Source organism: Anas acuta, chromosome Z, assembly GCF_963932015.1.
Source record: "Anas acuta chromosome Z, bAnaAcu1.1, whole genome shotgun sequence".
In the NCBI taxonomy this organism is placed as follows: domain Eukaryota; kingdom Metazoa; phylum Chordata; class Aves; order Anseriformes; family Anatidae; genus Anas; species Anas acuta.
The window spans coordinates 37,704,443-37,732,207 of NC_089017.1; the positions used below are offsets into that span (position 1 = coordinate 37,704,443).

General features: G+C 40.0%; 1 protein-coding gene across 3 annotated transcripts; it reads right to left on the reverse strand.

Annotated features, from left to right (window-relative positions):
• Positions 1-348: 348 nt before the first annotated feature.
• On the reverse strand, positions 349-27,726 carry UBQLN1 (ubiquilin 1). Of its 3 annotated transcripts, none has more exons than XM_068666392.1 (11): positions 27,366-27,725; positions 13,864-14,015; positions 10,196-10,311; positions 8,165-8,427; positions 7,846-8,004; positions 6,963-7,206; positions 6,346-6,488; positions 5,329-5,412; positions 3,563-3,678; positions 3,051-3,219; positions 349-1,524 (listed from the first exon to the last, which is right to left on the reverse strand). In XM_068666392.1, the coding sequence occupies exons 1-11, from the start codon at positions 27,534-27,536 to the stop codon at positions 1,372-1,374; spliced, it is 1,770 nt and encodes a 589-aa protein (XP_068522493.1). In that variant the 5' UTR covers positions 27,537-27,725; the 3' UTR covers positions 349-1,371. The 3 variants fall into 3 exon arrangements, with proteins under 3 accessions (XP_068522493.1, XP_068522492.1, XP_068522494.1); XM_068666391.1 differs by having other exon boundaries at positions 349-1,527; XM_068666393.1 differs by lacking the exon at positions 7,846-8,004 and having other exon boundaries at positions 349-1,527; positions 27,366-27,726.
• Positions 27,727-27,765: the final 39 nt, after the last annotated feature.

A 27,765-nucleotide genomic window follows, 5' to 3' on the forward strand; every position in this document is an offset into this window, starting at 1 on the left:
CCATGATTTTTTAAAAAAAGCAAGCTTTTTACTTACCATCCAAAGACCATTCAAGTCAAGTTTTAAAAGCAATATGGGAATTCACTGAGAATATCTACAACTAAAGCAAACCCTATTCAGTAACACCCAGCAGCATATTTTATTCCATAATCCCCACTGTATCTAAAGTAGTAGTCTCCAGTATCATATTCCCCTTAGCCTCTTCCTTCCACTTCATACTCCGAGAATTCTTTAAAAATCTCAGCCCCAAATTGGTAAATATTCACAGTTTACGGTCAAAGGCCAGCTATTAAGGTAGTCAGTCACCCTGAATTCTAAATCGTCCAATGCAAACACACAGAGGCAAGATGCTTAAAGATTTTTTAATTTATTTATTACCTGTGCACAACAGAGGTAACTACCAAAAAAAAATCAAAAGATATACAGTATTTTTTACATGGTGTTTAAAAGCAACTCGAGTATCACATGACTGTGAAAAACTAATGTTGCCAATTGCAAATCAATACATGTTAAGATCTCAGTGGAACAAACCCAAAAGCCTTAGAAGCAGTTTGAGAGCACAGGGCAGTACTCCTTAGATTTGCACAATGATTGAAGTAATTTACAGTTAATCTTCAGGAATATTGAGACAATGTTACAATCCAAGTTTCTGTACAGTTAGATTTAAAGAGATAACCAGAACAGTACTTCTAGTATATTTTAAACGAACTCGCTTAAGCTTTTTTTGCTGAGATGGTTACCAAATAGGCTGAAAGATTCTACACCAAAAACATGTCTTGTGACTTTTTTTCTGGCTTTTTTAGTTACTTATAATTTCATTATATTGCAATGTGTAAATTCTAGAAATGAGCTGTTTCCATTATATATACTGTGTTTATACTTTATACAAATTAAAGCAAAAATGGTAGATTACTCAAGTGGTATAAATCTTACAGCATTTTGCTAGCAAAAAGTACATGCTGAAATCACAATAAGCAGTATTGGTACCCACAAATTATAGCTTTAATTTGTTTCCTTTTAAATTTGTATTCTACATAAATTACTACTGAAGGCTTATGTTTAAGTAGTAAATAAATTGGCCAGTTGCAGGTGAGACAAAACCTGTTCACCCAACTGCGAAAGCTGATATTGTTTCAAAAAATCACAAATAATGCAAAACGAAAGAAGTGTGATGCATGCAACAACTGAGGGAAAATTCATTGATCCCCATTATTTGAAGTAAACTACTGCACTCCACCTTAAAATGCATCAGACTGATTTTAGTTATAACGAGACAATCCCAAGAGTCAGAATGAAATAAAGCAAGTATTTTAAAGATTTAAGAGCTGTTATCAAAAATAAATTACATTTTTTCAAGTTAAAGAAACACTGCTATGAAGGCTGAGAGCCCAGGAGCCTTTCAATAGCTGCATTGATGTCTCCTCCTGTTGCTATTAGTGCTTGCAAGTTTGCTTCACGGTTCAAAAAGCCCATTGCACTCAGCTGCTCCAGTTGTTGCTGAAATCTAACTTCTGGATTTTGTAACTGCTAAGAACAAAATTTTAAGATATAAAACCATAATACGTATTTGGCAAAGTACATGATTTAAGCATAGTTGGTCATGCAATTTTCCCTGTCTTACTAAGATCAGCCTAAACCTTTCCACGTTCCTGAAACTAGAATATGACAAAAGTTAAATTCTCTATTGAATTATACTGTATTTGTGAGGAGTATCTACACTTACATGACATTCTTGACTACAGGAAAAGCTGCTTGTTTGATAAAAATGGAATACAATTAAATCTGGTAAATTTATATCCTAAGAATAATTTCTTAATATTAGCTACAGATACCAATTATATGCATATTATATACTGTGTAATATATATGCATATATGTAGCTATATATATGTAGCTATATATACGTACTATATATAGATAATATACATACATATACACACATATACACAAGATATATATATAATTTTTTTGTTTGTTTCTTTTTTAAACAGTTCAATAAAGCAATGTTGGACAGCAACATTTTAATGATAATGCTGCTGGCAATGGTGAATGCATTAGGCTTTCTTTGCTTGGTATAAAAATCAACTCTTTTAATGTTACAAGTATTTGTTGATTAAAGTTACCAGAATTCTAACTATTAGAAAGCTTCAGCATAAAGCAAACTGACAGCTTTTATAGACTGATCCTGTGCATATGTGGCAAAATTCTTCTAATTCAATTCAAAGGCATTTTTCAGTTAGAAAAATTATATGAAAATAACATGCTGGACTAATACCAAGACAATTTTTGTAATCAATGAGAATTTAGATATTAAACAAAACTTTTGCAACTACTGCTAATTGTATTTTTGTTCCAATTCAACAATTTCATCCATGAAGAAATTACTACCTGTAATGGCTCCAAACCAGTACAAAGTAAAGACACAACCTGACACTTAAGAAATTCACCTCACTGGCACCATCTCTGCCACCACCTGCTTCCCCTAAACACAACTACGCAGAATACTCCATCAGTAGCCTAGCACACAACAGCGTAACAAGATGCACTGCAGCCTGGACCTGCAGGATGTCCATGAAGCATACAACAAATTCAGGCCCCAAAAAAATGGAGTGTGGCTATTCCAAAGCCTACGACAGACTTAGTCACAGCTGAAGAGTAACAACAACACAGACAAAAAGCACAGAGATGATTGTTTTCATCAAGTTTAAGCTCTTTCCTGAGCCCACCTTTCATTTGTCAACGAACCTCACCACCTCAATTTGCATCTTTCCAGGCATTTCAAAAATTCAGGGCTATGAAGATGAGCATTAAAAAAATCTGTTCAGAGGACACTTTTACTTTTCTTTAACATTTTTGAAAAACATTTTTTAAATGTTTTTCAACTATTTACTTGCACAGCTGCAACACCACTTTTAAGCCACTTCTGCTTTCTTTTGGCCATAATTATTCTGAGCTCTTCTTTCAATTCTCAGACTTCTTTTTGGTGGTTTAAAGTGAAAAATGCAATAATAATTAAAAAAAAAAAAGAAGAATATAGTGATCTACATTACCTGAGCATTTGCACCAGCAAGTGCCTGCAACATCTGTTGAACAAACTGCTGGTGACTGGGTTCAGTAGATCCTGATGCTGGACTTGTATTTTCACTGGGAACAGAACTAGAAACAGTGGACCCTGTAGGAGTTCCTGTGCTTCCCAGTCCACCTAAACCAGGATTAAATCTGCACAAATGACAGAAAGAAATACCTCACTTGAATAATAAACACAAGCATAATTATAATGTCTCTTCTGATCCTAAACTTAATAACCAAGTAAAAATACTGCCAAATACAGAGTGGCTAACAATTTTAGTAGCATACTAAGACAAAGACCATAGCCATCACTGTTTAAAATGCACTACAGACAAAATCATGAAAAGATTCCAAGACAAGTTTAGTGAAACTTTAAAAAAAAAAAAAAAAGCAAAACAAAGTCTTTATATGTGATAATCTCTACATGTAAAAAGAAGGAACAATACAGTGCAAGAGAGGAGTTCTTGTCTAAACTTGTAAGACCAATTCTCACCCGGGTATAAGTCCTGGTGCTTCTGTTGCTAGTGTCTGCAAGCCCTGCTGAATCTGTAGCAAAGCCTGCATTGCTCTAGGGTTTGACATAGCTGATAATGTGTCAGGATTCTGCATCTAAGAAAAGGAGAGAAACTTGTAACTGAATCATATACAGATGTTCAATGTTATTTTTTGATCACAGATGTTTTATAGAATCTGATATTCTTTCCAAAGTTGCTTTTCAACTTGAAATTTGAATATTTACATGAAATCCTTCAGGTACATTATCATTTTTTTGGTAGAACTTCCACTGAAGGTCATCGATGAACTCTCTAGAGATGGACAAAGCCTTCCAAATGAGGAGTACACCAGGAAAAGTATTTTTCGTTACTTCTATCAGACTATCACCTTTCAAGCCCATAGGATTGTATTTGTCCATCATCATTCTAGGGTTAGTCCCCTGTTTCATGGGTGAGTCCCCTGTTTCACTGGTGAGCAACAACACCGAATACAATGAAACTCAGCAAAAAGATATCTAATAAAAAGATGTATTTCCGTTTCCTAGCTAAATTCAGACCACAGCAATAAGATCATGATAGCTTGTGCATGTGTTGATACTTTTAATGACCTTGCTGACTGTAGAAATACAAATACATACAGTACAAAATAAACCAGCAAGCAAATGCACAGCATTAAAGAGCCCTCACTCTACTATGACTTCAACTAAGAGGTGACTTTCACATCCACAGATTATATAAAATGCAATTCCTTTTGATTTCTGAAATGTCCAGAAACCAGCCTACTTTAGATAAAAATTTAAAACTGCAGATTTATGCTCACCTCTGCTTAGAGATGCCACCCATAATTAAAAGCTATTTGTTTCAGTCACAAGTGAGGCAGTCTTAGTACGAAGACTTAATTCAAACTGCAGACAGGCTGATTAATCTTAGCAGCCTTCACTTGGCAACTAGACCAAATTCCTTCTGCTGCAAAAACATTTTAGATTAACAAAGAACTGCACATATTACAGTCAAAATTCCTCTGGTCCAGGGCAGAATTGCAGTAAGTCTGTCTGGAATATGGGTGTGTAACAAGACTTAAACACAGTCATCTATTAACACTCTGCAATCCTCTCTTGGATTTTTATATTCGTGATAGCTAGAAGTCAGAGAATAACTAAGGATATAGCTGGCAAAGTCTACCCAAGTCTTTAAAAACATTCTGGGTCCCCCAAAGTAAGTTGCTGCAATCACTGTAAGAAAACAATCTATAAACTGTGAATTACTGTCCAATATTCAGAGTTGTTTATACAGAACATGGTGTCCCGATGATTTTCAGAACACTTAGAGCAAAGGAACAGAAATTACAAAATCATAGAAATGATTCCTGCTGTGTCTTCGCTATCTAGCATTTATTTGTGGATTTCAAAATATAAACGTGGTATTAGCTTCTCACATACCTAGTCATCACAACGTAGTGACATCATGAAACATCACAACCATTCATGTAGTTAAAACAACTTAACTAGTTTCTTCTGAGCACTGAACTTGCTACTGTAATTCACGTGTGACTTAATTTGACTCATAACACTGCCTGCTTGCAGTAAGATCTTAGCAATATGCATTTATTTACTCTAATTCACAGGGGTAAACTAACATGGGACAAACGTAGTGTCTAGAGAATATATTTAACAGTCTTTTAGCCAAATAAGAAAGGACGACAGCTTACTGAAAAAAATCACCCACTGAGTTGTGACATTTATTATTAACTAGTATCTCATCTTACTTGCTGAAGGAAAGTAGGAAGCTGTTGTCTCATTTGTTCCTGAAGCTGAGGATTTCCAGCAAATAAAGGATTATTCAACATCATCTACGGGAAAAAATGTTTAACATTAAAGACCAAACAGTAGAAACCAGTGGGCTTTAAGACAATTACTTACCACATATAAATCACAGAGAGGATGGTAATCATCTATGAAAATGACCTCACAGAAAAATCATCTGCTACTACTTTGACCAGAATTTGTTATAAACCAACATGAAAACAATGTAGGGATTTGTATTATTCTTTATTTAATCTTTTTAAGCAAAAATACTGCCAAATACATGGCAAGACAAGCTAACTTTTACCTCAAGACAATCCTTTCCTGCTCGTGTCCACTACATACTTAAATGACACAGCTTCTCTGTAAACATCATCTGCACAAAGTCAGGCTTATTTTCCAAGCCAGTATTCCTTAGGTAAAGTGATTTCTGTTCTGTAAGCTCAGCATTTGACTTCGGATATTATTGCTCAAAGTAAAATTTGAAAGCACTTCTGTACCATTCACAGAACAGCAGTATCTGTACTTCTATAGCAAGCAACAGTCACAGGTAAGAAAATAAAACCAGAATAACACCTAAAACCGGCATCAACACCTCCCCTTCAATTCTCTCAGCCTAGTGCTAGTATTTATTTGCTAGCAGATCTATCTCCTGTAACTCCCTTAATTTGTTTTATTTAACTGTCTCTTAAGCAAGGTCACAAGTTTAGGGCTGTACACAACATACACAAACTTACAAGTTACTTCAAAAAAATGCCTGGCAGATTTCTACTACAAATTCAAGAAACTCACTGCAACGAATTGTTAAAGGTGACCAGGTAAAAATTTCATTGAGCTAGGCATTGACATACTTCAAGAACTGTGTCATTCACTGCAGACAGTTACTGAATCGTTTGGTTAATACATAACTATCACAGATTCAACTGGGAAAAAAAGAAAAAAAACTTAAATGCATGTGTTACTATCTAAGGTGCGCTTACCTGTACTGCAAGGTCAGGATTCTGGCTTAATGACTGCATCATGCTTCTCATATAGGGTGCAGACAACATGTTCTGCATCAGTTGTGGGTTTTCTGTTATCTGCTGTAATAAGCTCTGCATTCCTGGTGTGTTGAACATACCAGCTTAAAAAAAAACACAAGGAAACTTTCGTAAGCACCATATCAAATGAATTAGACTAATTAAAACCAAGAATCAACCACTTGATTTCTACAAGTTTTAATCACTGAAATGTAACTGTGTGGTTTTGCTTACACAGATGCATCCTAGAAATACGTTAAGAAAAAGGCTGCATCCAACAAACAGTCCCACCAGGCATTTAAATTATTAACTGTTTTCCTGTTTGTCTCCAAACAAGAAAAATACTATCACTCATCTAAAGATTCCCCACCTTTGTTATTTTAAGGCAATACCCATGTATTATCACTCTTAGTTTACTTTTCATGTTTGTTTTTGTACAGAGGACTTTGACACTAGTCAAATGTTCTACTAAAACAAACAGTAATAAAAACTTTAAATCCAAACCTTTCTCATAAAAGCATCATTCCAGCAAATTCTGCAGTATTTGTAAATATATATAACTACAATAATAGACACACCTCCTAATCCAGGTCCCAAATTTGGTATGGTTGAGCTCTGTCCCGTACTGCCAGAGTTGCTATTTCCAACAGTACTACTGCCACCACTCTCACCGCTGTTGCTGGTATTTGTCGTGGAACTCTGAGAACTGGACTGAGGAGCCCAGGGATTTGGTAAAGGATCTCTATTTTCTGTACGAGATGGCTGACTGTCCCCTCCTGATGATGCATTGCTTACTAAAGAAGCAAATGGGTTACCTCCAAACTACAGAGGAAGGAAAAGCAAACATATCATCTACAAAAGCCAACTGTTTAAAGTCCACTATAAATGGCAGGTTACCTTTACAAATTTAAAACATGAAGATACATGTTGATGGCTCTTGACTGGTTATACTCACCAACCTAAAGTAACTCATTGTAAGTACTCTTAAGACTCCAACATTAAGAAACGCGAGCATCTCAAAAAAAAAAAATCCCATTTCTTTCAGAAAGCAGTGTTTCTACTACACTAGTATTTTGATCACAGTAAGACCACCTCCTGTATAGCAGTTTCCAACTTCATCTTAGGTTCCAAGTCACTAAACAGGCCATTACAATTTTCCTAGACCTCATAATTTTACAAGTCAAAGAAGTAAAGCAATTTTGATTTTTGTAGTAACTTAACATAGAAATTCATTAACTTTAAAATAGCTTCTTGGACCCACAAAACTTTATCTGTATTTCTTCAGTTTCAGAAAGGCACAGAATTTGTGAACATCTTTCCTCTGAATAGAGAAGATGCTACATAGTGAATTCAAGCTTATAGAAATGCTTTGCCAAGTACACACTTGAAAAGTTACATTGTTTATATTCTTTCATTTTGGAAAAATATTTTCCCTCAGAGGCATTTGTAATCTTTTCTCACCTGTTCCTGTGCTGCATTCAACATTGGCTCCTGAATATCTGTGTACATACGTCGCAAAGCATTGTATCCACCTGGTATACTTTCAAGGTTGCTCAAGGCTCGGTCTTGGTTTCGCATCATTTCCTGCATCATTGCAGGGTTTCTAGCAAGTTCTAGTGTCTAAGGAAGTGGAACGTTTAATCTGTATTAATAAGAAATCCATTCTAAAGTGAAAACGTCAGCATTTGGCAGTATCTCAGTTACTAATATCTATTCTTGCTATGTCATTCAGTTACACAATAATGAAACGTCATGAACTTACAGAGATCTTTCTACATACCTGTCGCATTATATCTGGATTATTCAGCATATGACTGATCTCCGGATTTCTCTGTATCAGTTGCTGCATTTGAGGGTTAGCCATAATTAACTGCCTCATCAAGTCAGGATTTGAAAGCATGCTCTGAACGAATGGGTTTTCCATTATCTGAACCATCATTTCTGGGTTGGACATAAGTTGCCGCTGCATCTGACTTTGCAACTCTGAAAAGTTTGATGTATTTAAACCCAGGGTACTCAGACCTGCCAAACCTCCAAGGCCACCTTTAGGGGAGGAAAAAATGTAACTGAGCTTTCAGTTTCTGGTATACTTTTATACACAACCATGTTCTTTCAAAATGCAAAATACTTGAACATATCCCACACTTCAAAATAAATGCAATAGTCCATCTTCATGAGCCTGATAAAGTCATCCACTTAATTTGCTTCTTTAAATAACAAGACACCTGAAAAAATGTTCAAATTGCATTGAAATATAACTTGCTAGAGGCCTTTGGAGTTTTCCCCTCTAACATGTTCCAGTGCATTTCTAATAATCATTTATCCATCTCCTCTTGTTTACAATATAACCAAGAGACCTCCTGTGATATATGTTCATCTGATTCGTGTCAGTATGGAACAGTGCTGGGGCCACATGATATGATGAATATGACCTTCTGTCTTACATACCCTTGTATAAGCACAAGTCTAAGAAAAACAGAGTGGTTAATGTATATAGTTCTTGTACCTTGCAAAGGAATATTTTAACACGTGAAATGTCAATAGAGAGCTATTTGTGTTTGTATGTTCTTTCTTTTAAGTCTTTGATGTCTGGGGGTTTCAGAACAACTGCTAACAACTAGTAACTATTATGACTTCTGAATGGGACACTATGCAAGCCCCTGATATCTGGCCAGGTGGCCAGGAGATTAAGGAGAAGAAAGAAAGAAGCTGAAGGAGGCTAGAAGACAAAACTTGCAGGGGACGCTGTGTAAGCTTTTGACATGCTGCCAAGGAGTACAAAGGGGAAGGACAAGAAAAACAACTTGAGAGGAAGACTACGAGCCTTCAGCATGAAAGACCCCCAGAGGGACCACCGGGGACTGATGCGCATGCTCCAGTAGGAGGGTTTGAATCCCGGAAGCTAATTATAATAACCTGTGTTTTTTTGGTGTTTTTTTTTTTTTTTAGAAGTAGTAATGAATATGTATTAGCCTAGGAGCATAAAAATCAGCTGCATGATGTAACTGGTGTGCGTCTAGGTGGAGCGGAGACTCCCGACGCACCCAGCGCTGTTTGCTTACCTCTATTCTTTTAATAAATTGTGAACTTTGATTATAATCCTATTTTGGGACTGAGCGATTTATAACACTCCTAATATGACATGTATTCCCTATTCTAATTAAAAGTAGGGCACTTCTTTTTACTGCTGCACCAAGAACTAATAACACTTTTCATTTTCCTCCTTTGATGGGTCTGAACAGAAAATTCACTTTTTTTAAGATACTAGTCTAAACAACTGTTTACACCTAAAAAGCAATTGGCCTAACAGCTTTTCCAATTCTGGTTTGTATAAAAAGCATAAGATGTAAAAGCATGAAAAAAAATATTACAGAAATACACAGTATTTTTAATATCAGACTGCAGTCTTTTTTCTTGAAAGAGAAGATTGAAACTAACAACTGATTAATTATAAATTTGGCAGGATTTTGCTGCTTCTGTTCCAGATCTTAGCTTCACGTAACAGATGCAACTTCACCACCCTCTTCATGCCAATAAAGGTATACTTTTAAGGGGCAGGATGCACTGGAAAAAGTTTCATTACCCATAATGCCAGCATACAACGTCAGTGGGACCTTACTACTGAAGGTAAAACAACCCATGTCTACAACCCCATCTACAACACACACATCATAGATATTTGTTTGTTTTTTGTTTGCTTGTTTTGTTTGTTTGTTTTTTTAAGTCCTGTTTACTATAGAATAAAGTTTCAGTGACAATTATCTGAATCCAAGGGAAGATACCTACCATGATACCTAACAAAACATCTTACCTAAGCCAAAAGGGTTACTGTTTGTTGAAGCTGTTGTTGAGGTACTACTGCTTGATGTTGATGTGGTAGCAGTACTGCCAGTGGTATTTGTTTGTTGAGCTGTGTGGTCTTGTGATCTAAAAGAAATTTTAAAATAACAAGTTTAGCAAGGTTATTTAAATAAGGTCATTAAATACAGGAGTAGCATCATCATACTTTGAGAATCTTAAATTTCTCTCTGATAACTTCTCAGAAATCACAGACCTCTAGATGGCTTCCTATAACAAACCCTTCTCAGACATCAGCAACATCATCTGTTCTTCACAACAGTAGTTTCTAACATTATGAAAATGGATGGGCCTTTGCGCCTCTGCAGCCATTACCACCTTCTTATGCAATGCCTGGGACACCCAACAACATACTGCTTTCTCAGTCCTTACCTTGCTTTAGGAATCCTCAGCCTTATTCTGCAATAACACTAGCCCTCAGACAGCACCAATTACATGCCTGGGGCTTAAAGAAATAAAGACTAGCAAAATCTAATTTATTCCATGTCACATATTTAATAGGATGCCTTACAAAATGTGAAATTCAATTAGCGTTTTATTTCATTACAAGACCAATATCAGAACCTCAATAAAGTTTCAGACTCAGAATAGGGTAAAAACAGCTGCCCAATTCATATATTCATCACACCTGTCTATAGCAGAGGCATATGTTTAGGTGCTGCCATGGGGTGAAAGAGATTACGGAACTGAGCTCATTTAAATCAAATTTGCCATCTACACAAAGAAATGAGGCTAGTTTCAAGCACAAATCAGTTCCCCTATCTGGTTCAAATAATTTGATAAATAACTGTACTTATTATTAAAAATCACAGTGTAAAATAACTCCAAGAAACTATTCACTCAAATCTCACACAAAGATATGAGGATTACATTATGTTAAATTTTACAGTTCAGCTCATCTCAGTGCCTTTCTGGTACAAAGAAATTCTATTATTGTTTCAATAAAGCAAAGACAGAACAAAATTCAAAAATAAAAAACATCCTTCTCCCCATGCCCCCAAGGCTGAGAGATGACTCAGGTCCAGAGGCCTCTCTAGAATGTTTACGAGCTCTGATTCCAGCTAAATGTCACATCTGAAAGAACCCAAGGGGAAAATGAAACATTTTGCAAGTCATCAACATTACAGTATTAATACCCCACCTGCTAGTATATCCTGCTGATTTTGACCAGGATTCTTGTAAATGGCAAATAAAACGTAGCATGCCAAGTCACGAATGTTCCAGGTGATATGGGACCTAATAACCTCATTCAAGTTCCTATTGATATTCCAATTAATTATGAAGGAAAATTAATCTGGGTCCACAAGATCTAACAGTTCATTAAGTCCATAATCACTCCTATGAACTCAGTTTTGCCTGTTTTAATTTGCACTCGAAAAATAGACTTTTAGGTCCATCAAAACACATACACAATCTGCTGAATGAAAACTCATTCTAGAGGAACTTTCCAGATAACAAGCTAATGATCTGGGAAAAGGAATACCTGAATACTTGGCTTTGACATAAGGTGGGTGAAATTCTGGGCTCCTGAGAAGAAAAAGCATTAACAGCAACCACCAACTTTTAACACAAGATTACTACCATCAGCCAAGCAGCTGTAACTTCAGTGATGAAGATCATAAACTGCAAAATTGGTAACAGTGAGTATGAACTTTCTAATGAAGCTATTTGGTTTCATTTGTTCAAGAAAACACACATATCTTTTCTCTGTAAGCAAAAGGTAAAAAAAAATAAACAAAATCTTCTTTGGTTCTTCAACTGAGGAGCCATTTGGAGAAATAAATGTACCTCTCCACGTAACTGTCAAGAGATCTCAAAGCAGGAGAGAAAATTGGACAAGACTGAAAACTTCATTTCAGCATGCTTCTGTTTTGAAATTGGGGGTATACACCCTCAAGATAGTGCTTTAGGTATCAAGTCTTTCAGCCTCAAGCCTTTGACTGAAAATCCTTGAAAGCACACATCTTTTAAATCTGCTTTACCATGATGTTTCCTCTCGTCAGCACCTAAAACCGTGTTTGCTTGTAACATTTGCATTCAGAACTTCAGTGCATCTTCACTACCCATTACTAATCACTGCTACTTTGAAGCCGTATTGGCTAAATTAGAAGACTATACTGGAAGCCTGTATTATTAAAAAAGTTTAAATATTTTCTGTAAACACGAGCACTTTTTAATAAAATACCCATAACCAATCCTGGTTGAAAAATATATGTTAGGATTCCTACTTGAAAGCTACACGTGCAATGTTGTTTACAATAGAAAAGATGATCTTTTTGAGATCTAGTTTTGGAGGAGAACTTTTGTTTGTTCAGGTATATGGCATCAACAGTAGCAGTAACAGTTGAGAGAAAGGTATATGGCATGTGTAAAATGGTTTGAAGCGATTCAGTTCTGATACTCACGGCTGAAAATCAGCACTTGCCAGGCCACACTGGCAGGTATAAGGGTCTTGCTTTGGAGTAAAGCAAAATAACAAGTATTTCAGTAAGAAGAAGAATGAGAAGGAATAACATCATCCCGAACTACCTCAAAGAGGATTCCCACTGTGCTGGCAATTAAAGGAATCCTGGTTTCACTAACTATGGGCTCATGAAACCTCTCAAATTAGGCCTCTTATGAAACCACACTCAAGAGTTCAGTTAAAAAAAAAAAGTCACAACAACAGTAGAATGCTAGTTCAGGTACACGGAGCAAAAAATTACAGTATTGGCTGATACTGTATACAATATTGAGATGGTCATGAGACCTTACTTTCAGCCATCGCTTTTGACAGGTGCCTGAATGTAATGAAAATGCCTGTGACCTGGTGAGGCCTACAAAGTGTAAGCATACTTCTTTTCTCTCCTTACTAGTCTCACGCTCCTTCCTCCAACATCTGATCTTTTCCCACAGATGATCCTCACTACAGACAAGGGAGTCTTAAGTAGAACAGAAGCAAGAACACTTTCAGGCTAGCACAATGAGCGTGCTATTAACTCTGAGAGCTAGATTCAAATGAGGGATATATTACCCTACTTGCCAAAAGGATTTTCAGTCAATTCTTTTCCTTCGGGGCATTTCACAAGAAGTAATGTGCAGATGGCATAGCCAGCTCAACTTGATGCATCTTTCTCACTATCATTTAGAAGTAGTCTCACCAAAACAAAACATCCCAAGCGAAGTCTGTCTGCTCATCCAGATAAATTAGTTCCATTAAAGGTAGCTCGCTCTCAAGAATTTTATTTCCCTGTTTTACCAAAGCAGTAAGAATTAACCACATTTTTTTTTTTTTTTTTTTTTAAGTGTGAAAGGTGCACAACAGACACTTACAGTCAGTTAACATGATATCTAAGAGAACTACAGAGCAAAAACGCAGCCAACAGTTGGCAATAATACCAAAGTTAAAAAACTAAAGCAAAAGACTTGAATTTAGAAACAAGAATTCAATCAAAATACAACACAAGTCTGAGAAAGAACATTGTAACTTCACACTTATTTTGCGCCAACTGTGACAAAGAAGCTGACTCAAGTGGTTTAGTGAGATCTAGTTTTGCCACACAGAAAGCTGTCACATCAAGAATTAAGAATATTTTTACGTCCTAAAGGTAAATAGAAGACTGTTTATCAATAACCAGTTACCTGTTTTGTGTTTTGATAACCAGGTGAACGGTAAGTCCATCATGAATCCCATGCTGAGTCAAAGTATCTTGATCTTTTAAAATTTTTCCAGCAAATATCAATACAAGCTGATCGGTGTGGGACTTGAAACGTTTAGAGATTTCTTCCTTAAACTAAAAAAAAAAAAAAAAAGTACAGTTACATAACTGAATACCAAAGTGCTAAATTTCTTAGTAATTTAAAGGACAAGCTACTTTGTTCAAGTTTATTGTATTAATGCACTTGTTCTGCATGTTCTGATTCACACAATCAAGAAATACTTCCTTAAGTTCACTCAACCTTTTTGTCCAAAAGATAGGCAACCAACTCATTCCTCCTCCATGTAATAAAGATGAAAGTGTTTCACAGACTGCTAGTTATATAGCTGACAATAACAAAAAATCTGATTCCACTTAAAGTCACTCTGTTGTGCCTTCAAACAGGCACACATCCATGATGTACTACTGATACGTACCACACACATGCCTATAGGTAATTTTATATAATCACATCTATAATTACATAGCAGCATACATAAACTAATATATACTTACACAATTTTCTTTAGATACACATATTTGCTGACAGACTGAGGATACAAAGTCACAATAGAATGAATCTGTCTGCACTTTCACTGGAACTAACCGAAGAAGCACCCTCTCTCCTCAAACAGTTTTGATGCCTTCCACAAACCAAAACCAGCACACTTTCCACACAGGCAAAAATACTTCTCAGGCAACAATGCTTTCTCATTGTTGAATGACGTAGCCACATGAATTAGAGTTCCAGCCCAGGCCATAGTGAATGACCATATACTTCAGCTGACCTGGAACCTTATCAACACCACTGAACATGGAAAGCCACTGTATGCCTCCCTGCCTTAACCAGTGATAACCATGGCATGCTTTGGCTGAGATCTGACTTAGATTTTACTTTTCTAGAGAAAAGCATTCTCACAGAAAGAAAAATCACAAAAGGTAAAGTGGAAAATACCCAGGAAAAAACATTAAGGAATGACTATTATAGCAAAGCCTCGCAAATTCTTAAACAACACTAGTCAGTAGGCTAATTATTATAAAGGTATCCCAGGCAGTTAGGAAGACCTCCACAAGGCCACCCTATTTAACATTTTAAATTTAAATTGACCACACTACTTGAAATGAAAGTTTCCAAGCATTCTAGGAATTCTCACTGCTACAGAAAATACAAATATTAATCTTGCAATAAGATATAAATTGCATTTTATAACTGGCATAACTGGAAAAAAAAAATCCCAGAGCACTATACTTTGAAAGAGAGTCTCTAATTGAAAGGTTTTATTGTAAAGGAAGAGAAAAAACAGATGCAAAGAAAAAAAAAAAAAGGCTGAGACACAATAGAGATAAAAGGCCTCTGTATATGGATAAGAGGTACTCCTTGGTTATTTACATCTGCTCACACAGTTAGTTCTGGTTCTTATGAAAACAACCTTTAAGTCAGATTTCATGCTGGTAATATTTAGACTTGCAAGTACTCCAGAAAATTCCAGTCCATTTCTTCCCAACTGGGTCACTTACCTGAACCATTACTGACATGTTTATCTAGCCTGCTCTCAGAGGCCCCCAGCGACAGACTCTATCTTTCTTCCAAGAAACCTACTCCAGTGCTTCACTCTCCTGTTTCTTCATTGTCCTGCCCACCACAGCCAATGCAAACAGACTGTTCTCCTAAGAACTTTTCCTTACGGGCAGTGTTTTCTAATCCAATAATTCTCATCACTCTGAATTTTCAAATCCAGTCATATTGTACAGGTAAGACTCGAAAGTGGTCACAATATTCCACGTGCATTCTTATCCACCCTTGCTAGGATAACAGGATGAACTCCACATCTTGCAAGCTGTATTTCCATTTGTAAGAAAAAGAAACCCATACGTAAAAATAGCAGTGCTAACTATTTAACAGGTATAAACTCTGGGCCCTTTTCTGCAGAGCAACGATGTAGGCAGTTGCTTCCTATTCTGCATTCTTTTGGTTAATTAGTCCTGAGAGCACACATTCCAGAGCAACATAAAAACTGCAGAAATACTTGCAGTTTGGTACAAAGATAATGCAGAAGAATAAAGATATTATGCCAGACCAAAGAGTAACGTCATTACCTAAACCCATTTACTATCATATGTTCACAAGATGCTGTAACAGGGAGACCCACAACTTAACCACCATCAGAAAGCTGATGCCGTAGTATAAATGGTATTTATATTACTTTATCTTAAACCATGCCCTGTCACCTGTTTCTAGAAGCAGCTATTTACCCACGAGGTCAAGGAAACAAGATGCCTTTTATAGACTAAAACCACGGAGTATCTAATATTACTGGTATATAGGCATCAAAGGCTATACACATCCTTTTCCCTACTATCATGTGAAGCTGATTAGATGACCTGCAAAAATGTTACTGTAAGACATGAATGCAAAAGCCAGTGTACCAGGACAACAAAGGAACCTCTACAGCAATGTATGTGCATGATCAAAAAATCACAAGGGATCACTTTCCAGCCAGGATAATGCATCTATCATGAGTACTGAGCCAATTCCAGTTAACTGTGGCCTACTGACATTAACAGCCTAATAGCAGGGTGCGGGGATAGAAAAGATGAAGTCAAATCTTTGTTTTTTAATCAGTTTCACATGGATTCAGCACAATCTTAAGATTTCTGAAATGAATAAGAAGGTACTAAGAGGTTCCAAGCAAGACTGAGCTTTCTTTGACATTTCACTCACAAAAGAAAAACACTGAAAAAAAAATAGGTTAACATGAAATTTATTTTGCAAATGAGTCTGCTGATTACTCTCAACAATCAAAGATACCATCAATAGCAAAACAGGCCAGTGAACAGCACACTGTTTTTTCCTGAGGCAGAGGGAAGAGAACCATTTACATATCTGTAAAAAGGAGGCTCAAAGAACATTTTGAACACAAAAGTTTATGTGTTTTTTTTTTGTTTTTTGTTTCTTTTTTAAATTGTCAGCATCTAACGTGTTGCTTTGGGGTGGAGGAGAAGGTTTAATATAAGCCAGTCTTCAACAGCACCCGATCCCTGCCAGTACCATAAAATTATTAGATCTACATTTGAGTGTTCTTGTGAAACCCAACCTGGAACACTGCATTAGGCTCTGGGGTCCCCAGCACAAGGAGGACATGGACCTATTAGAGCAGATCCGGAGGAGGGCCATGAGGATACTTAGAGGGCTGGAACACCTCTCCTGTGAAGACAGGCTGAGGGAGTTGAGGTTGTTCAGCCTGGAGAAGAGAAGGCTCTGGGGAGACCTTATCGCAGCCTGCCAGTGCCTAAAGGGGGCCTACAGGAAAGCTGGGGAGGGACTCTTAGTCAGGGAGCAGAGTGATAAAACAAAAGGGAAAGATTTTAAATTAAAAGAGGGCAGATTCAGGTTAGAGATTAGGAGGAAATTCTTCACTCAGAGGGTGGTGAGGCCCTGGCACAGGTTGCCCAGAGAAGCTGTGGATGCCCCATCCCTGGAGGTGTTCAAGGCCAAGCTGGATGGGGCTTTGGGCAGCCTGGGCTGGTGGGAGGTGTCCCTGCTCATGGCAGGGGTTTGGAATTGGGTGAGCTTTAACTTCCCTTCCAACCCAAAACACTCTGTGATGATGCACATAGCTACTGTTTGAACTGTGAAATAAAGTCAGGGAGGGTGGAACAGAGAACTTTCTCTCATCCGCTGTGCACAAGCAACTCTCACTGCTACTGGTAACTAAATCACAAGACCACTGTCCCACCATAAAGGTGAAAACACAAAAGCTTCTTTCAATTCAGACAGCGTAAAGACAAGAAAAAGGACTGGCAACTACTTTACTCCCACAGATCCTGCCTGTGCAGTTTTGATAGGACTCCTCACCACATATGGCAGATATTTTGCTACAGCACTACGGTAGTGAAAAGACCATGGGTGTAAACTCTGGAAGCTCCTAGACGTGACTAGCAAAGGCAACTCTATCAATTTTATTTTCCCTGGGGTCAATCCAGTATGTATCAACTCAATATCTCACATTAAACATATACAACCAACAGAAAAGGGAGTAAAGGAAATGAGATGATGATGAGACACTTAGGCAGATGTAAGAAAATAAACTTTGGGACTTATTTCACTTTATATTTGTACAACTGAACTAAGTAATACTGCCAGTAAGCTACAGTGAATGCTTTAAAATACTTCGTCGCCTGGGAAAAGCAAGAGTGGAGGAGTCCGAAGTCTCATCAGCTGGCGAGAAGCAATGAGTGTTTGTGTGCAGTTCTACCACGCTGACTTCCTTTTCATCAGCATGCTGCACTGCAAACAATAGCTTTAGCCAACTCGATTTACTGTTCAAAAATTCAGTTCAAAACAAGGTTTTCCTTCACTATAATATTAGGAATAAATAATGGCTTTCCATACCTAACACCTAGCACGCTCACAGAAACTAGCTCATTGTGCTGCAAATACAATAGAAAGTAAAAATACAACAAAAATAAGGTTAAAAGTGACATCACCTTTAGACAACATTGTTAAAGAAACAGTATAAAGAAACACAGTGAACAGACTGAAACACAAGACTAACATCTAGACAGAGTGCCCTGGTTTCCCCAAGGAGGAAAAAAAAAAAAAAAAAAAACCAGACAGCTTTCTTAACTAGAGTTGTGAGAAACTAAGTTGTGTTTTTGCAGTAAAGAACTAATTTTCTCTATTCCAAGGTAGTTGTGTAATCATAACAAGGAGAAATGCTAAGTAGGTAAGTGGGCAGTAGAAGGCCTCACTCTTTCAAAACAAGATAGAAGCTTGAGAAAAACAGGATGAGCAGTGAGGGGACAGTAGAACAAAGATCACAGATTCGAAAAGCATAAGAAAGGAGAAATTAAAGGGTTGAAAAAAAAGAAAAATTGTACATGTATGGTATAGAGGAGGGTCGAGTAGCTTGTGAACCTGTAGTACTCTGCCAATGAGGAAACAGGGGAGATGATCAGGCAAATTAGAGCTGATGTTAGTCATGTTGAAGCACCTGGTCTGTGTTATCCTTTTACCTTGTTTCTATTAATTTTTCTTTAAAGGATAAGAGCAGTATATTTTTTTTTTTTTTTTTTTTTTTACATTTAGAGGATTAACTTTATTTTTTTTTAATAAACAGCACTCCTTGTTTACAGTCTCAATTTGAACGATACTATGTGCAGAAGTCACACTACTTTCAGTAAAATTCAGCCCAGTGCTCAGCTAACAAAACTCTGCTCTTTTGTTCCACGCTCTCACAGAAACAGGCTCCACAAGTCACGTTAGGCCTCCTGTTACACCTCTCAGCTTGACTACCCCTCAAGGTTTTTGCAACATTCAGGTGAACAACACTGTTGATGCCCAGCCCTGAACCAGCATGAAAATAATCCAACTTGCATAATTCCTACATGAGCTAGTTATAGTAAATATTTTGTCACTGAGCAAAGCCCATGTGTCTGAATACACACGAACTACTACAACAGCTGACTAAAAGAGACTGTTCTGCAGTCACTTTGCAGAGCACATCCATACTTTACACCTTAACCTACTAACCTCCCATCATCTGACAAGTTTGTCTAGGAGCGTCCCTTAAAAAGCTATTCCAGGCAAAGTAAAAATCAAAAATGCAAACCGTACTTTGATGTCTTACTACATTAGGATTCAAAAGCTTTCTGCTGACTCATTCTCTGCCATCAAAATCAGCAACAATGGAGCTACCCACTCCCTCCAGAAAACGCTGTGTAAAAACTATAAAAGGAAGAAAACAAATCAATGGGAAAAAAAAAATTCAAATCCTCTCAACCTTGACTTAATGCAACATACTGAAAAATTAAATTACAGTAACAGTCTGAAAGAGGCCTCAGGGAACTAACATCCAACTACTGCTGAAAACCCATATATAGGAGGCTCCAGAAAACTGCAACTGCTTTGAAAATACTAAGCTACAACTTTATCCGGGTAACAATAAAAAAGCAAAGTTGCACTCTTCCCAAACCAAACTGTTTTGAGCTTGGTAATGGGTAACAAGGAAGCAAAGGTTTGCATCTAAATGGCAGAACTGCAATTTAGACTCCCAGCAGTCCCTCAAATAACAGCCCTGTTACATACAGATTGCCTTTTGTACAACAGAATCAGTGGCTACACGTACACCGAACCCAAGATGAGGAACCAGAAGAACCAAATAAATGCACGCACAGCAATGCAGCTGCTGATAGCCACAGTCTCCTGTCCTGATGAATCATATCTGGTGATCTTATGACTGTGAATGAAAGGGTATCGACAAAAAGGGAGTTTTCATTGCACAACTCTTGGACACTGTACCGGAAGGGGGACAAGTATTCGTGGTTACGGACAGCAAAGCACGTTTGGCAGAGCCCGCTGTTTGCAGCAGACAAAGCAGAGCTGGAAAGCGCACCCAGAATCAGGCTTCCACACAACCCTTTTCTGTCTGTCCTGACTTGATGGAAAGTTACTATTTGCCCATGCCCTCATCAATTACATGTGCTAGTTTCACAATCAAATTATTGCCTCAAATTCTTACACCAAATCAAACTGACAAAAAAGTAGTTTTGAGAAACAAATTCAGATTCTTGATGAGTTTACAAGCCAAACAAGTCCAGAAAGGAAAACCAGGGCAGTGCAATCTAGTGGAAATACCCAGGACTCATGTTAGAGCCAGTTCTCTCGCTTCCAGGCAACCCTCAGCAAGCCACTCCATTTCTTTGAGCAATGACTTCGGAGAAACGATCAGCGGCACCTCCCTCCTCTGAGGGAAAAGAGCTCTGCAACCTACTGATGGAAGCCATGGTGCTTTCAGCAGAACAAGACTGTTCTCTAGCAAGTCAGTGAGACTGGAAAAGGGCATAAAAGGACTAGATGTAAACTGTGATTCGTGCAGTAGAGCTGCTTTTTGAGAGCTTACCCTGTAGTTGCTTTTTCACAAGGGACAGCTTAAGATGTCATATTTTTCAACTTCACTGCAAAGAGCTCAGGCAACATTTATTTTTCCTGAGGAAAAACCACCGTGTGAGTTACTGCCAGTAGAATTATTACTCACTCTACCACACAGGTAAATATCTCTAAATTATTTGACTTGAGCAAGCCTTAATTTTAATATGATACAGAACATAAAACATGAGTGAATGACAGACATGATGGCTAGGTCTGTCATGCATAAGGAGCTATTAACCCCATCAGCATCAAGAAGTCTAAAACCAGATTTTTTCTCCATGTAACCACGTAATCTCCAATTCTCAAAATTTTGACCAAACCTTACTCCCACTGTTAGTAACCTCACTACATCGCCAAGGCTTGTAGTCACTAGATTCAGATGCTGACTGGCTCTGAAATATATAGAACATCTTACCATGTTACCTCTACAACAGGTATTAATTAATCCATTAGGATTTTCTCAGGCTTTCACAATTTCAGACAGTACACAGGAGAATCTTTTACAACACCATGCTCCCTACTCCAAAGCAAAGGATGACCGATGACTGCAGAACAAACCCAGAGAAATCCACAGGAGGAAGACAGCACTATTTTGGGCACTATTTGACATGGACAGCTCAAAAAACAAAAGCATTAAAATGAAATGTATTCTACATAAAAGTATCTGCACACAAAATACTTCATAGTATTCTGCCAATCATTTATCAGAAAACACTTGATAAGTATCATAAATGAAAGTCAGTAACACCGGTTAACTAACTCAACTGTCAGGAAAGACAACATACCTTCTTCTTAAGGTTTTTGTTCTGCCAAATAGCAGCTGTATCGGATTTACATGGGAAGGTTGAGTTCAGTGGGAGGGCTGCAGGGGTGGCCTCTGTAAGCAGAGCCCAGCAGCTAAAACATGCCAGGTCAGAGCCAGTTCCAAAAGGGACCTGCTGCTGGCCAGAGCTGAGCCAGGGAGCAATGCTAGTTGGGTGAGCAGATTGAAGACAGGGAAAAAAAAATCTGCCATGCAACAGCAGCTGGGACAGAGGAATGAAAAAATGAGAAAATGTGTAAGGAACAGCCCTGCAACCCCCAAGGTGAGTGCAGCATGAGGGCAGGAGGTGCTGCAGGCAGGCAGCAGCAGGGAGAGTCCCCTGGTGGAGCAGGCTGTCCCCCTGCAGCCCATGGGTCCCCCATGGAGCAGATCTCCACGCTGCAGCCCCCCCATGGGTGGAGGAGCCCCCGGTGGAGCAGGTGGATGTGGCCTGGAGGAGGCTGCGGCCCATGGAGAGCCCCCGCAGGAGCAGGCCCCCCGGGCTGGAGCTGCAGCCCGTGGAGAGGAGCCCACACAGGAGCAGGGAGTCTGGGGGGAGCTGCCGCCCACCCGTGGGGGACCTGTGCTGGAGCAGTTTGCTCCTGGGGGATGGATGGACCCCGTGTGACAGAGCCATGTGGGAGCAGTGCTTGAAGAGCTGCTGCCTGTGGGCAGCCCCCGCAGGCTCAGTTCGGGAAGGACGGCATCCATGGGAGGGACCCCACGGCGAGCAGGGTCAAAGAGTGACCATGAAGGAGTGGCAGAGATGAAGCATCAGGGACTAACTGCAGCCCCCATTCCCTGCTCCCCTGCACTGCTCAGGGAGAGGAGGCAGAAGCAGGGAGTGGGGAAAAAGGTGCTTTTAGTTTGCTCTTATGTCTCATTGCTCTGCAACTAGCAACACATTAATCTTCCCCAAGCCACATCTGCTTTCACCACAACAGTAATTGGTCAGCGATGTCTCTGTGCTTACTTCAACCCACAACCTGTGGGTTTTTCTTCATTTTGATTTCTTTACCTGTTCTGCTGAGATGGGAGAGTGAGAGCACATGTGGTGGGACGTGGCAGCCCACCACAGCAGCCTGACATTGTTCTAATCATATTTCCCAACTCTGAGAAGTAGAAAAAAAAAAAGTCAGAAACAAAGTCAGAGAATGGTTTGGATTGGAAGGGACCTTAAAGATTGTGAATAATCAGAGTATATGAAAAAGTCCACGAAGAGTCATACAGACACATCGATAACATGTCTAAATGTAGCAAGACACAAAACCATGGAAAGGAAAATGCTTTGAAGCTGAACAATTTATATACTTAAGAGTCTTGAATGACAACAGGAATCTTGATCACGATACTGAGAAAGAACAGCATATAACGTATGTGGTCTCATCTTATTCTGGTTGTACCATTCAGTAACTCTTGACTACAAAGACAGAACTGGATTAGGTTGAAGAACAGAAATTAACCTGCGCTTATGAAAGAAAACATCATATCAAGTGTTAAAAGCTTATGTAAGTTGGGAAAGATGTTCCACTACCCAATTACACAATGCTCCCCTTAACACCTTTATACCTGTGTGATCTTTGTAAGTAGAATATAGCCTCTTCAAGACTACGAGTAGCAGCAGGCATAAATCTGAAATACAGGATTTATGTATCTAATGTTTCGACCATAAATTTCACTCAAGTTTGGATCACAGAATAGAACTTAGTGAGATCTCCACTTGTCAAGAAGCAGAGTCCCAACAGGATGTATACATTAGCACACATAATTCAACTAGTTTAAAAAACACAAGCTGACAAACATGCTACTACTGCAGACTGCACTCTGCCCATCTTCCCATCTTGCAGTCTGCATACACATCACTGGATAGCAACTCTGAACCAACTGTAATAATAAAACTTCGAACAAGGTTCGACGCACATTTTAACACTTAGCATTCCAAGCAGCACAACGTAAATCTCAGCAAGCTTTTGCTCTTCCAATACTGCCCTGTGGTGAAGAGAGAGTAAAGGATGAAGTCAAATTGTTTTTCATATAACCAGTTCGAACACCGCATCACTTAAACCACCGAAGTCATTCGCATTAGGATGTGAGCATTCATTAACGTGACTACGCCTTCTCTTCATGTATGTGCTTTAACAAAACACACTGCTAAATCAGCTCTGCTAAGCAAAGAACTGTAAACGTTTTATTGCCATGAACTCACAATATAAAGCAAAGGAGAAAAAAAACAGGACAGTTTTACTGAGCTCAAGTGAATGGGAACTCGTAGTCATAAGGCTCACAAGTATTCGTTTTCACCTACATAATAGAAATCTTGGCGCAAAGCACTCTACAGGCCTGCAAATTCATTATCATACACAGTCAAGAAGGGAAATATTCGTTCCTTGTCTACACTGAGCAAACATGCTCAGCACAAACAGTTACAGAAGGGGAAAAAAAAGAGATGTGTGGCACTTACAATTAACTAACCTCCTATAGCAGCTTTGCACTTGGAAGCTATTTTGCGTTCTAACCTGCTTACTGCCTGTTCTGGATGCACAACACAGGAGCAGCAACAGCAATTCCTGTGTTCCTGAGGTCTTCCAACATCGGAAAAATCCTCCCTGACTTAGAACAGTTGCAAATCTGGTTTACGTTGAGTTGAGCACACATTATTCAAGTTCGTGGACAATACTAAATTAGGAGGAGCTGTTCATAGAATCATAGAATCATAGAATATCCTGAGTTGGAAGGGACCCTTAAGGATCATCAAGTCCACTCTTGACACCGCACAGGTCTACCCAAAAGTTCAGACCATGTGACTAAGTGCACAGTCCAATCTCTTCTTAAATTCAGTCAGGCTCGGTGCAGTGACCACTTCCCTGGGGAGCCTGTTCCAGTGTGCAACCACCCTCTCTATGAAGAACCCCCTCCTTATGTCAAGAAGTCCTGTTGATTCCCTTGAGGGTAGAGAGGCCATGAAGAGAGACCCTGAGAGATCAGAGCACTAAGCATCACAAACCACATGAAATTTAAAAGATTAAATTCCAGATCCTGCACCTGAGATGGTACTATCCTAGATGTACATGCAGGACTGGAGACAAACACCTGGAGCACGGCCCTGCAGAGAGGGACGTAGGCTTCTGACTCACGGTTTAGCTCAATATGAGTCAACAATGTGTGCTGGCTGCCCAGAGGGCCAACCACATCTTGGGGCACAGTAAGCACAGTATGGCTACTCCATGAAAACAAGCAATTGTTCCACTGTACTCAGCACTGGTGCCACCTCACCTCAAGTAGTGTGTGCAGGCTGGGGCTCCATGACATAAACCAGATACTAAACTATTAGAGGCGTCCAAAGGAAAGCAACAAAGATGGTAAAGGGTTGAGAGGTCGTGACTTCAGGGGAGCAGTTGAGAGTACTTGATGTGTTCAGCTTGGAGAAGGCAGAGAGGTGATCCCCCTATTGCTGCCTACAGCTTCACGAGGCGTAGCAGAGATGGAAACACTGGCCTCTTCTCTCTGACAGGATACAAGGGAACGGCTTAAAGTTGCTCCAGGATGGGTGTTAGGAAAAGGTTCTTCACTGAGAGGGTGCTTGGGTGCTGGAACAGGCTCCTCAGGGCAGTGGTCACAACATCGAGCCTGCTAGAGTTGAAGAAGCCTTTGGACAATGCTCTTAGATACATTGTTTAACGCTTAGGCTGCCCTGTGTGGAGCCAGGAGTAGGACCTGGTGATTCTCAGAGGCCCCTCCCTTCCAAACGAGGATGTTCTATGATTCTAGATTAACAAAGCAACGTCAGATACATATTGTGTAGCCCCATGTTTGGCCCCAATAGCTCTAAGTATTTTTCTTAAAATAAAAAAAAAGGAGTTTCATTCTGGCAGCAGACTGAAAGTGGCCAACAAATAAGCGACTCACAAAACCATGTCAGCTATTGAAATATGCCACTGAATAGCTTTTATTTTGCACTTTTTTTTTCCCCCTGCAAATATGGTAGACCTGGATGACCCATCCGTATCAACAAACACACACTTACTGATCCCAGGCACATCTGAACAGATGTTCAACTTGTTCTGTATCTGAGACTGACCTGTTTTCAGGGCTGACTCTAGAAGCATCGCACTTACTGCTGACGCTTATTATTAACAACAGTCTATGATTACAGGTTAAGACAAACAGCACGATACTACTCACTAGTGGACAGTGCACTTTTTAGTGCTGGTTAGGGCACCGTCTAGGACTCACAGCAAACAGTGGACCTCCACGGACAATCCTATTTCATGGGAACAAAGACATAACTGTGAATCTAATCTGTGTACATGTATCCAACAGAGTTGCCGTACAATGTTTAGTTTAAGACATACTGACAACGAAGATGTTTCAAGCAGCATGTTCTGTCAATCACCTAAAAATGTATGTCTGTTATATGTTCTTTCTTGCTCATCTATTTCAGTTTTTGAGACAATTGCCCACTACAGAAACCTCAATTGGCATCCACATCTGAAACAATCTTGTTAAAGATATCCTACAAAATTCACACCTTAAGTAAGTGTGTTTATACTTCCTGAAATACCCAAATACCCACAATCAGACTGTTTTTCAGGACAAACACGATCCTTTAGTTGGATCCAGCATATGAATCTTTTTATAAAAAATAAAAATAAAATAAAATGCAAAGAACTTTACAGCAACTGCATTAATGCTGTTAACACATACAGGGAGAAGAGAGAAACAAAGTACCTTTTTCAGGCTGAGATTTCTGGGAAAGCTGTGGACAACATCAAAAGCAAACACAGCCATTTTACCTTTGGGAGAAACGCCTAGATTAAGCTTGCGGACAGAGTGGCAGATAGCATGCAGCGCTGCGGCTGCCAGAAGACCAGTGGAGATAAGAGAGAAACACCTCTGGCAGCGGGAGTGAAGGCCTCGATAAAACTTACGTCTGGGATTCTTACAAGCCAAATGCTGACAGGGAAAAAAAAAAAAAAACACCTACAACAGACTCAAGGAGAAAAACTTGAAAGAAAAAACAAAAAAAAAAAACATCACTTTGTTTCTTTACAGCGACTAGGTGGAGCAGAAGTCTGATTTTCAGCCAAGGTGCTGGCACCACACGTTATGCTCGGGAGCGTTTAGTTTGTCTTTTGTGCTGCCCCGATAGCCACAGCTGTGTCTTTTGTCTCGTCCCTAAGGCACGATATCAGGCACTGCATCCAGACATCGGTGCACGTTAACAATTTTTGGATTGCTGTTACCGACCACACACAAGAGAAACAACGTGAAGTCAAAAGGCTGCCTCGTTCAAAGGAAACTCAGGGTGAGTTTTAAGCAAACCCTCCTGAAAACGAAAGCAGCTCCGGATCGCCTTGAGGGACCTTCACCTTTGGGAAGCTTTTTGTGGTGGCGACGCCTTCCCCCCCCCACCAGCAGGACCCCCCAGCTTCACACCCCCCCCTGCTCCCCTTCCAACCCGTGCAGACCGGGCGGGCGGGCGGGCAGGAGCCTCGTGGCCAGCCTCCAAGCAGGCAGCAGCCCGGCAGGCAGCAGCGCCGATGATTCAGCAGGTGCCCCCCTCCCGCTGCGTGCGCCACAGGCCCCCAGGGCGCCCGGGGCCTTTCGCAACGCGCCCGGGGAGGCCCCGGCGCTGAGGGGATGAGGGGAGGGGGGCGCAGCCCTCACCCCCGGCCCGCCCCCAGCCCCCAGCCCCCAGCCCCCAGCCCCTGACCTGCCCCACGCTGCTGGTCTCGGCCACGGCGAACTCCTCCTTCTCCTTGGGGGTCTTCACCGTCACCTTGATGATCCGCGGCTCGCCGGGGCCCTGCCCGGGGCCCTGCCCCTGCCCCGGGGAGCCCGAGGGGCTGCGGCGCCCCGAGGGGCTCTCGGCGCTCTCCGACATGGCGGCCGCGCCCGGGCCGGCTCCCCGCGCGCTGCTGCTGCTGACGGAACCTCCCGAACCCCGCCGGAACCACCCGAGCCCCGCCGGAACCACCCGAGCCCGGCCGAAGCCTCCGCCCCGCTCGGCTCCGCTCCGGCTCCCTCAGCGGCGGGCGGAAACACCCGGCTCGGCCGCCCGCGCGCGCTGATGACGTCGCGCACCGGGGAAGTTACTAGAAAGGGGAGACGGC

What these genes read in the sequence shown, in the direction of transcription:
- UBQLN1 (XM_068666391.1), bottom strand. Translation starts at nt 27,536, where the DNA reads ATGTCGGAGAGCGCCGAGAGCCCCTCGGGGCGCCGCAGCCCCTCGGGC. An exon ending in ATCCAGATATAATGCGACAG is followed by an intron (nt 8,005 to 8,164) that starts GTATGTAGAAAG and finishes CCACTTCCTTAG; the next exon opens with ACACTAGAACTTGCTAGAAA. An exon ending in TTCCTACTTTCCTTCAGCAA is followed by an intron (nt 3,679 to 5,328) that starts GTAAGATGAGAT and finishes TCCTTTTCTTAG; the next exon opens with ATGCAGAATCCTGACACATT.